The 12,392-nt window shown below is 37.4% G+C and overlaps 1 protein-coding gene across 4 annotated transcripts in view; it reads right to left on the bottom strand.

Annotated features, from left to right (window-relative positions):
• The window catches only part of LOC135583990 (eIF-2-alpha kinase GCN2-like), a 54,626-nt gene that overhangs the window by 1,481 nt on the left and 40,753 nt on the right, over window positions 1-12,392 (bottom strand). For all 4 annotated transcript variants that reach the window (XM_065099821.1, XM_065099822.1, XM_065099824.1 and 1 more), the window contains 10 exons: window positions 10,568-10,648; window positions 10,434-10,490; window positions 8,763-8,894; window positions 8,603-8,686; window positions 7,451-7,559; window positions 7,248-7,384; window positions 6,589-6,690; window positions 1,879-1,964; window positions 1,687-1,789; window positions 1,467-1,589 (listed from right to left, as the gene is read on the bottom strand). In XM_065099821.1, coding sequence (XP_064955893.1) covers window positions 1,467-1,589; window positions 1,687-1,789; window positions 1,879-1,964; window positions 6,589-6,690; window positions 7,248-7,384; window positions 7,451-7,559; window positions 8,603-8,686; window positions 8,763-8,894; window positions 10,434-10,490; window positions 10,568-10,648 — 1,014 coding nt within the window. The remainder of the gene's footprint in view (window positions 1-1,466; window positions 1,590-1,686; window positions 1,790-1,878; window positions 1,965-6,588; window positions 6,691-7,247; window positions 7,385-7,450; window positions 7,560-8,602; window positions 8,687-8,762; window positions 8,895-10,433; window positions 10,491-10,567; window positions 10,649-12,392) is intronic.

The following is a 12,392-nucleotide window of genomic DNA, read 5'->3' as shown; positions in this document are numbered from 1 at the left end:
AATTAAGAAAAAGATGATTCTCAACTTGCTAAGAAGCCAATATTCAGATACTATATATCTATGGCAACTACCTGTGCTGGTAGATGACTGACAATACAAGTGCCATCAGTAAGTCGAACTACACAACCATATTCACATGGGTGTATCGGTGAAAAGAAAATGATGCAAGCCAAAATGAGAAGACAGGTTATAGCAGGACTTGAACTCTGAAACATCCAACTGATTCAATGAAAAATAATATTTAGTTCGATGAGGTAAATTTTTCAAATAAGTATGATGAGAGAACAAAGGAACTTTTTGGATGTAGTGTTGATGAATAGTCAGTCCATCTGATCTGGATACCAGCTCCACAATGAACAGATACCGTTAAAAAAGAAGTGGAAGACACCATGTGAGATTGCCACCATTACGCATATATCAATGCAAGATATCAGATCTTGCTTGTGCCAGTTGGTATGGATCAGTTTTTACCAGTCGCACCAAGAACCAATACCAGGTCATATAGGTTGGTACAAACTGGTGTTTATTTTTTGTTGCTTGTTCTGGTGATTCCAGGCAGTATTGGTGGCAACACAGCCCTACATACTTTCACCTGTTATTGAAACTGAGAGCAGATTGAACTTCAAATCCCTGGATCAACTCATCTATTTTTCCAAATATTTCAATGTATTTTAAGGATTGTAGTAGAAATGATTTCTGTGTGCAATATAACAATGAATGGTGCTCATATGAACCAAGAACGTGTTCAACTTAGAATAAATAGAAATCTTTGCTCTTAGGTATCTTTTTCCTGTGACGATTGCATTCATCTATTATCTCAGACCTGGGTTACTTTGTTTAGCTCCCTGATGGATTGTGTTTGATCTCTATTCAAGTATTTCCTGCTCATCTGGGGATATATCAACATATGTCCTAGCTATGATAAGTTGTCCCTTTTATGAGATTCCCTCAACAATACATCCTTCATAAGGATGTTTCACTTGAGCAAGTAGTCGGACAGCTTGTGCTGGCTGCAAGCTTGCCAAGAGGCTTTTACAGATGGCCATGTTATTGAAGCAGGAAACTCTCATATATAAACAATTGAATAACACTAGGCTTGGCACAAAGACTATTGTTTCCTATGGATTCCGAAAGCAGAAATATAGAAACAATAAAGGCCAAAGCTACTTTATCTGAACTAGAACCAAACACAATTTTGGACCAACTTGCATCAGTATGACAAAGCAGGAAAGATAAATTTAGTATAGTTACCTGCATAAAGCCTTAAGATTCTGTAACAAACATCCTTTAGACAAGCAACAGAGTATACAATCAAATATGCACATTCTAAACAAGTTGCATGAAAAATCAGAGCAGATGATCCAGATGGCAAAAAACTCGACTGTGGAGACTCAAAGATTTTATCATAAATTGCATCTAAAGAAAATGATCAATTTCCATGTAAAATAGTTCTGTAAATATGTTACCTTCATTAGACTTCCTTGTGATAGACCAGCTTCAGTTATTATAATAAGGCATTTAATGTCATGCTCACTTGCATATTCGTACTGTTCTTTGAGGCTCGGGTCTGTCTGGGGAAGAAACTCAGCCTGACAAAAGTCATGGTTTATCAGAATGAGATACCCTTTTAAATTAATGAGTTCGTTTACCAGCGGTGGATGTTGTTTAATTTTTCAGAATCATCACCTTTATGTTGGCTTGCCATAGCTCTGCAACAATTTCCATGCGCTCTGGTAGCAGACCACCCCCGCCTCTTGAACAGACAAGAACATGGGTACTGGATTCAAATCTAAGAAAAGAAGGAAATATGACCACGAGTTTTCTTTCAAAAATAGTCAATTTTTAAGACTGTAAAATCACAAAACAGCACGTAGAAACCTGGAAGGCATGATATCTACTGAAGAATGAAGAAGAATCTTCTCCAATGCAATGCTAACTCCAACACCGCCTGGAGGGATGGATTTCTATCAAAAATAAAAATAATTAGAGAAAAAAATTGCAAAGGACTAGAGTTTGTCCCATCTCTAAATTACAATCTTCGCTCAAGGATTACTTATATATATATATACCGACCGGTATACTGAACGGTATACTGCTCGGTATATAGTCCATACCGTACCGAGCGAATGTCAAAACTTCGATATGGTACAATATTTCAATACTTGTCTTTGCTTTTAATCATAAAAGTAATTGAGAGGCAATTGTATAATCTATGAACACAGCAGGAAGAAACATACAGATAACAACAATGAACAAGGTTTAAATCTCATACTGAAACACTTACACGAAGAGATTACACAATACAGCTGGAGTTTCTTCTTCTTCTATCCTTATCAAACAAAAGTTTACAGTAACATTGTGCACAACATTGTAGCAGGTCCCTATTTTCAAAATATCTTTGCAATGAGTTCAACCAGCAAAAGAAGAGTTTTGATTTTGGCTTGGCATGAGATGAGTCCACACTATGGAAGACCATATCTTGATCTCATAGAAAAGAAATAAAGGGACAAGGTTTATGAAAGAGGTAATATTTCAAGTACATTATGAATGATCCCAAAAGGGTTGATCATCTAAGCAGTCACTACAGTATGTCTTAGTGGATTTAAGATGACTTTTAGCACACTCTAGGCACATACAAAAACATATAGACACATTGAAAGATATTTGTTTTGTGTGCACCACTATTGTGCTTCCTTGATAAAGAAAAATCAAAATGGAAGCAAACAATTTGAAGCATCATTTCTTTACCTCTAGCGATTTTTCACTAGTCCTCAAATAATCAAGTATGTAAATTATTAGTCATAAGTGCCCTGTAAGCCGATCACGTGAGTGATAACACATGTGACTTAACACGTAGTCTTTTTGCTTATTGTTATTATTTGACATTATATCACTTTATATTGCTTGTTGTGTATATGCATATATATTATGATGTTTATGAATCTGTGCAATGGGAATTAGATCATGATGAGATCACGATAATAAGACTGATTCGCCTTTAAACACAGATCCTAAATAATCTTGGTCACATGTTACTCGAGAGGGATATCGAGATAACCGGACAGACTAGTGTGCTATATACCCATCCATATGATGGAGGCAACTGGTCTTATAGCCGCTCGTGTGGAGATACTAGGGATACAGTGTAGGTGCTCACTGGAGAATGAGTTCATTAATTGATCCACTTACGGGATACTGGATGGTTAATGATACCTCATTGTCAGACAACGATTCTATTGTCCCAATGGTGTATCTAGTCCTTAGACTTGAGACATCAAGAATATCCTGTATGAGTTCTCCACTCTTTGATACCGGACTTATAGGTCTGAAAGTTCCAGATCTAGCACAATCGGTCATGAAGAGTGGTAGCCAACCTTACAAGGACTATTGAGTGTTGATAGAGAATCATCCGCTCTCGGTGTCATGAGAGGAATATCTCATGTGTTCTTGCTCAGACAAATCCCTGGCCAGGGTCGTTCGGATTGATAGAAAAAGAGTTCTCATGAAGAATCCGATTAGAGCGAGACTCGAGTAGAAACCGTATGGGTCTGATAGCACCATGCCCGGTATACGGTCTCTGGGATATTAGATAGATGAGGGACTATAGGTACACGGTAACTTAGAACAGACAGGTCCAATGGATTGGATTCCTCTATATCGTCTGGGGACTACGACATAGTGGCATAGTATGTCTGCAATCATTGAGTCGAGTAAATTATTATGGAGATAATAATTCACTAAGTCATAAGGAGTTCTGACAGGTATGACTCACAGCCAGTTCGATATTGGGTCTAGAGGGTCACACATATATGGTAAGCATTGCGATGAGTAGAGGTTCAGATATGAGATATCCGTCGGAGCCCTTATTTTATTGGATATCCAATAAACCCCTGAATTATTAGATCCTATGAATGAGATCTAATTAGAGCCAGTGAGAGATTATTAGATAGAAATATACTATTCTAAGAGGCTTGGGTAGTTGGATGGAGATTCAATATCCATTAGGGCAGGATCCATTAGGGTTAAGTTGATAGGGGACCTCTATAAATAAGAGGGAACCAAAGGTTCATAGGCTAGAGCCTCTATTGGTTGCCACCTCCTATTCTCCTCTTTCCTTCTCTTCCTCAGATAGCAGGATGATGATTTGAGGAGCGTCGTCGCAGCTCTACTGTGTGGATCACCGCTAGAGAAGAGGACATTTGATCTCTTTTACCGTCTCCTAGAGATCTATAGGGATTCAGAGATATACGATCTCCCTAGATAACACAATCTTTAATATACGTAGTTCTAAGTTTCACAGATTTTACGCATCAATCTTCGCATGACGAACACATCTTTGGGAAATTTAAGAATTTTGTTTTATATTATTTCACTATGCATATGATGTCACCCCCTAGATTTCCCTTTCATAAATTTCAAGGATTACAACATCAACTTACTGAATAAATACATTAGAACAAACCGAGCCATAACAATCCGACCATGGTCCAACATAAGTCTGGTAGCCAAAATTGTATTTCTTGGTCTTAAGATTAATAACCGTGTATTTAGACAAACATCTAGCAAACTAGGTCCCCCCCCCCCCCCCCCCCCCCCTTTTTTTAATGGGTATAAAGAAAATACAAAGAACAATTTTATTTGGACCTCTTGACATTGAAAATTGTATATTTGTCCGTTGTATAGTGTAAATACATATGGTTTCCCTCAAGTACCCTCCTATGAGCAAGGAACGCCATTTCGCCTGCACCATACTGGGTGGCACCAAAATCCTTGACGTGGAAAACATTCTTAAGGGAGTAGATTTACGGGCAAGGGGATGATAAGAAAAGAGCAAAGACAAGCCTTAGGAGTCTTTAATGCAATAAGAAATGATTCCGAGGATAATAACAATATACTATGCAGTCATCCTGCTTTTCTTCTCAGCCATAATTCATCTAATGAAACACAATTGTAGAGAGACCTCAGTCAAATGCCCAACACATAAACAATATAATAGCAGTTTTTATATCAGGTATGCAGTCTATCCAGAATTTAGATACTGGTCCCTACGCCGTACTGGTTCGACATTAATCCAAAATAAATATACCAGAATAAATTGCTCAAAAAACAAAAAAACTGATGTGTGGGTGCTACTCGAGCATATTTGATATATGACATTACTAGTACTAATTCCAACTCAAACTAGTAAATAACAGTTAGCAAGATTAGCTGTTATAACCAGTACAATTTAATATATAAATCTTTGCAACCTATGATGACAAACTAAGGGTTTAATTTACTATAAGATATAGAAAATAAAATGTTTTCTTTCATGAACAATTAGGGGTAGTTCCAAGTTCTGACAAAGGATAAAACAAGGAAAACATTGTCTAAGATAGCATAGACATGTCAAGAAGACCTACGGATGCTATACTTATAAAACATGAGAACAGTAGTATTAGAGGTGTCACAAAAGGTAGACGCAGACCTAAAAAGACCTAATTAAAAACTATAAAGAAGAATTTAAATTATATTAATTTAAGGGCATTATTGTATAGGGCCAGTGATTTAAAAAGCGCTAGGCGCCAAAAGGCGCCAAGGTCCAAAAACGCTCGAGGCGCTAGGCGCTCGCCCGAGCGAAGCAAAGCGCTAAAATATAAAAATATAAAATATAATTAATAAATATAATTATTTAAAATTTTAAATAAAAATATAAAAATATATAATATAATTAATAAATATAATCGCATTAACAGTATAAACCTGCTGACGGAGAAACGAGGAAGCAGCGGCGAGCGGCGGCGGCAGCAGCGGCGGCAGCGGCAGCGGCAGCGGGAAAGGGAGCGGAAGGCGCGAGCAGCGGGAGGCCTCGAGGGAGGCGCGAGCAACGGGAAGGCTCGCGGGAGGGCTCGCAGGAGGCGAGAGGGCTCGCGGGAGGCGCGAGCAGCGGGAGGGCTCGCAGGAGGCGCGAGCAGCGAGAGGGCTCGCGGGAGGCGCGAGCAGCGGGAAGGCTCGCGGGAGGCGCGAGCAGCGACAGCGGCGAGCAGCGACAGCGGGAGCAGCGGCAGCGAGCGACGAGATCGCGATCGGGATCGAGAGCGGCAGCGGCAGCAGGTTAGTGTTGGGTTAGGGTTGGGGTTATATCGGTTTAGTTGGTTCGATCAAACCAACTAGCAACCGAACCAGGACCGAACCAGACCTAAAATTCTGGTTCGGTCGCCTTGGTTTACCCAGGCGCTCGCCCGAAGCGCCCAACGCCTGGGCTCGGGCGAGCGCCCAGGCGGCGCCTGTTTGAAGCGCGCCGCCTAGGACATTAGCGAGGCGCTCGGGCCTCGCCTCGCCTCGCCCGAGCGTCTAGGCGAGCACCCGAGCGCCTTTTGCAATCACTGTATAGGGCTCAATGATGATGAAAGATCTTTAATCCCAAATAGTTGGGACATTATGGCTTGTTGTTGTTGTTGTTATTGTCGCAACCTATAAACAAGCTGAGTTGTTAAAAAAATAAAGGTATCTTAAAAACCTCTATCGACAAAGATCATCATATATTGTATGCAATAGATGACCAAACGAAATTTAATAATTGAAGCAGCTTGACATTGTAAAACTTACGCATTCACTATCCCATGTCCACTGAATCAAATGATCATACCGGCCACCAACAGCAAGCAAGAATGCTTCAGAACTCGAAGAGATACTCTCTTTCAAGTATATCTATTTGAAGATAAGATAGGATCACATTAATTAGATGCAACAAAATGACACACAAGGAAAATCTATCAGATAAATGAGACAAAAAGATAAAGAGAATATCACTGGTATATCTTCCAATAGAAAAAAGTATGCTGTGTATCAAATATGTAGTCACAACATTTTGGCTAAAATAACAAAAAACAGCACATCAACTACTGTATAGCAAGTACAAAATTAGCATATATCAGATTCCAGTGTTCTGATAAAGCTATATATCAATATGTGTGTACCGACACACACATATATGAAGTACACACATTCATGAGGGTTTGATCATACAAAAGACTAGTTCAATTACTTAAGTTAGAAATTTCTTATTTGTAGTAGTCATCTTTTTTTAATAAGTGCACAAAAGTCAAACAAGAGGACTACATTGGGATTTGTAGTCATATACTTATATCATCTAAAAAATTTTCAAGTAAACTGAGGCTAGCATTATTCAATTTTAGCAAATGCTCTCGAGTTGATATTTACAGTTTTCCTCGAGCAACAGTGAACGAGCAAAAAATAACTACTACCTGAAAGAAAAGATTCTGGTAACATGTTTCAGTAGGAGGCATAAGAACATCAATAGAAATACTTTGTTCAATACCCCATATCCTCAAGTATCTAAGAAGAGCCGACAACTCCTCAAGAGCCTTGCTTGTAGGTTTATCTGCAATTCCAGTGATCATAAGAATCATCTTATGTAAAGATCAACGCAGAACTATGAAGACACTACCTGGAGAAAGAGCTCCCCGCAGTCTGGCAAGGGCTTGATCTGCTGATCCACAAAACCTTAAATCTGTTATCTGTAGTCTGTCAACAAGTGCTTCAGAAAGATTAAGATCCTGAGAAGAAATATAGTCCACATTTTAGCTTATGAGAGGAAAAGAAAAAACTTCCAGCATTTCAATTTATCTGTGCTCTAAATCAAATATCTCTGACATTTCACAACTCCATAATTGATGCCAGGTTGACAATATATTATCACCTTACTAATTTTTTTTTTGGAAATAACTTTCTCAGAGAAAAGCTAGCAGTCTTTGAGATACAACTGCAAGCAAAAGCTTTAATAAGTCTGAATGTTGGCCTTTATGCAGCTCATTTTTATCTTGAATTGCACTGTATAATATAATAGATATCATAATTATAATTTTCAAATCCTCCATTATTCCCTGTGTTATGACAAATAACTTTGGTAATTATGAGCAAACCACTGTTTCACAGATCAGCCCTACAACACTGCTCAGTACCATTTTGTATAGGTGAGTTCATATTACACGAGGTGTTGTAGCTACACATGGTGATGTGCCACTCAATGTCCATGTATATGGAGGCCATGTGCTCTGGCACATGATGGGTAAGAATCGCATGAACAGGAAAACAGTGCAATTATTTGATTTGTGTTTTCTCTTGAAATAATCCTTACATTGTTTATGTTTAACATAACTGTCATCCGTTAATTTTTTACCAGATAAATATGATGACATTCATAACTGACCAATGTAGAATTAGTAAATGGCAGGACCAATTGAAGAAGTCTCAGAAAAAGACAGGAAAGAAGGATGCATAACACTGTACTTAAATCACATAACGAAGATTGTAAAATTGATTCACAAGTAATAAAATAGAAATGTAATACCAAACCTCAAAGAGTAAAACACATTTGAAAAAGGTTGAAGCATGCTAAAATCATGCACAAAGTCCAAGGTTACCATGCTGGCTGTTCCAATAAGTACCAGCCAGCACACTCCATGCTGATAAGGAATCAACACGAGAGAGTGCCACACTCAAGATACATGTACATCCAAATGTGGGAACACTGACAGGAAGCACATGCTAGCTCTGTGCAGACGTGAGTTTGGCTTTAGGCAAACCAGTAATTGATTACCTGTAGGAGCTGTCGCCGGATAAATTTCCAACTTGATTTACGATTAGTGGACTGAGGACAAGATGAACCAATCACAGAAAGCAACTGCATTTGATCAAACGAATCAGGTTACGTTATGCATCACCATGGATGTAACGAAGATTTATTATTTGCTATATACCTCAGCTACATTATGTCGCAATTCAACCGGTATTCCTATCCAAGTCCATATGGATTCTAGAACTTGGCCATGATTTAAATGAATCTCCATTGCATTTGGAGGAAAAAAGCGGGCTACAATATCCAATGCCACCTGATCATGAAAGTTTGTTAAAAATCTTGCCACACGAGGTGCACAACACAGGATACTACTATGATTAAGTTCACAACAGTTTAGGAGCTGGATTGAATTACTGATAAATTAAACAACTCATAAATTGGTCAAATTAATCTATGGAAAATATAATTACTCCAGAATTTAGAGAACTACAGTTAACATTTAAGGCTTTCACAAGAGGTTCCAGTGCTGTCCAAAATAAATGGTCTATACAAATCAATTTCCTTGGAGCCCCATTTTTAGATACCTATGCAATTACATAATTATCCTTTATCCTAAATGAAATTCCAACACAGTAGTCACTACAAGGAACTATGAACTTTTTCGGCACTACTCAACTCAAACTGTGACATCCAATTAACATGATAAAAATAAACAACCTTCTCCAGAAAGATGGCTTGGCACACCTAAATTCATCAAGTATTTTAAGTCATCTGGTACATACGTTTGGAGCATCATTTATGGTGTACAGTTTTTTCTAAAATTCTGGCTGAAATTCAAGTTGTACTGGGATAGAAGCCAAACCTCAAGAAGGATGATGGAAGGGTACTAATATAAATAAGACAAGGAACCTGATGGAGAAGTTAATTCTAGGCGTACATGACTATAGTTTGATGCAGGGATAACATGCATTCAGTATACATTGGGCTGCCCATTTTTATATATCCCAAAAACACATAAAATCATGATCCCTTTATTTTATTCCTCTCCACTTCTATATAGGGCACTGGAGGCAAGCCGAAGCATCGTGCAAAGATTCAACATTGTGAGAGTGAAGAGTAACACCATCTTCATCCATAAAATTTGAGCAGCAATCAAGTTAGGATTCCTCTGGCACAGAAAACCTCTCTATATATTTTGTTGTTGCCTTCATATGATGACTCTTCTCTTTGATGAATCTCTAAACCAAAAGATTGCTTTAAGATCCAATCACTTCAATCAATTAATTATGTATTGGTTGAAGATGTATCACCAACTACCAGAAGATCAACGGTATGTGTGGTTTGTTCTTTGATTTAGGGAGAAATGACACAGGAAGAGAGAGAGAGAGAGGGGACGGGGCATTCATGCATTAAGGTGTCACTGTGTACTAATGGATTTGATGTTAGTTGTTCGTGCCCATGTGGCTCGTCAACAGATGTTGGGAACATACTGCGGCATGAAATTAAATCTCTATGATCAAATTTTTGTTAAATTCTGAAATACTTAACTAGGAAAAGTGAACACATTACATTATCTTGTTACAAAAAATAAAAAGAGAAATTTAGAAGTTATTGTGCAAATTTTGAGTCTTTGAGAAGAAATGCATGCAATTACAAGTAAAGACCAGCAAACTCAGCCAGCTTTTCAATAAACCACAAGAACTGATCAATAGAGCCAAACTGACTGGGTTTTACAAAATGAAAATTCTGCAAAACCCTAATCAAGTGAAATCATGTAACATCTATCTGTGAAGGAATAATTTTCTATAAATTAAGCATATTTTAAAAATTTTAGACCACAAAGAGAGAATACCTTAATGACTTCTGCTTCTGTCAGTGATGGGGCACCACCAATAATGTCAAAATCACCCTATCATAGGCATAAAATTAGCAATCATAGAAGTTCCAGAATCAATGTGTGTTCCCTATAAAGTTTGTGTTTAATACCTGAAGAAATCGACTAGGAGTTGAACGGCCAATTGCTCTTCTGTAAACATAAGAAATTTCATACCTTTTGCAAAACGATTTCTGCAGGTAAAACGATGGTTAAACAAGAAAAAGCCCTGAAGTAAAGGAATTCCTTTCCAACAAAGGCAGAAAAACCATCGCCAGAATGGAACATCTACAAATGGAAATAGTACTTACTGCTGGTCGTAATCTTAACCTATGCTTTGAAGTAAAAAACATATGTGGTCGGAAAGAAAAATATTCTATGCTTAAATAAAAATGCAAGAGTGGTTCTCTAGCTGAATAAGTGAATTTACTTCAAATGAGGGCACAATTTTCACATAAAATTCTAGACAAGGGCCATTTAGATTAATCAACCATACCCTTACTGAACACCTATCACTCTTGCAGTCTTACTATGTTGTCAAACAGTAAGCTTTTCTTACATACAAGATTTGTAGTGAAATTTAATCTACAGATTATACATTACAGCACACATTTCAACAATTCAAAATAATCAAGCTAAATAAAGTTATGTTTTTTAAAACCATCAACACTGTGCATATCTAGTAATAAAGGCTATATCAGTTTAGACCACCAAACAATCATGTCTGTATGTAGAAAACAGTTCTTACACTTCAAACAAATGGGCTTGCACAAGTGCTAACAGGCAACTGCTGGGTTTCAATGGCCATCTTACTCGAAGCAAGCACATGATGCAAGAGATACAGATAAATGGCAGTCTATACTTCAAGTTGAAGAAACTAAAGACGATACAAAAAAGAGTTTATTGTCATATAGTAATAAAGCTAAATAAAAGTTGACAATTTATTGTTACCAATTGCTTGTTTGGAGAAAAAAACAAGCTCTTCTGGAGAAAAACCTAGCTTCTCAATAAATCTTCTCTGTAGCAAGAAAGGAAGGCCCAAAATCCAAGATGTTAAGATAAATTTGATAGGAAAGGAAGCTGACACTATGCATAGGCTTATTGTCTAGTAATGGTATAATTCAATATCAGTAACATTACTGGGTGGTATGCCTAGCATAAACATACTGGGTACTACAACAGCTTACATGCAGACCGGTGATCAACACATTCAGTCCAACAATTTAAAATTTTTGCCTACAGAAATCTGATCAGTACCCTTGTGTCCACAATCTTTCACTCACACTTTTCATCTAAGCAATTTCCAATTAAATTTGAGCCTTCTAAGACCTGTTAAATAGCAGAACCTTGTAGTCTATAAGGCAGGCTTCTCTCTCCTATTGCTTTACAAGATGATCTCAAATGCTGAATGAACAGTCGTTCTCTTGAAAGTAGTAGCCAGCTTGACTAGAAAGTTGGATGCTATATTGGTCAAACTAGATGCAGCAATCACCTCGTAAAATATACTCTTTAATATTTAATTGGTCTTGTGCAACACAATATCCAATTAATTCTGACAGATTCTTGGACAATCAAAGGAACATGACCACAAGGTATGCAATTTCGAATAATATCGCCTGATACGGATGGTGCATACCGGTCCATTAACTGACCGGTACACGGACCGTCCGTTACCGGATGGAACGATATATATATATATATATATATATATATATATATATATATATATATATATATATATATATATATACTCAACGATGTCGCCTCGCCTCGATGATGTCGCCCCACATGGGAGAAGGAAAAGGCGACGTCGCCGAGGCGATGCAACGTCACCTTTTATAAAAACAATAAATATATAAATATATATATAATCTTATATATATATATATATATATATATATATATATATATATATATATATATATATATATATATATA

This window comes from Musa acuminata, chromosome BXJ2-3 (genome assembly GCF_036884655.1).
Source record: "Musa acuminata AAA Group cultivar baxijiao chromosome BXJ2-3, Cavendish_Baxijiao_AAA, whole genome shotgun sequence".
In the NCBI taxonomy this organism is placed as follows: domain Eukaryota; kingdom Viridiplantae; phylum Streptophyta; class Magnoliopsida; order Zingiberales; family Musaceae; genus Musa; species Musa acuminata.
Note: the sequence above shows the minus strand (reverse complement) of the source record. Positions and strands in the feature narration are given on the sequence as shown.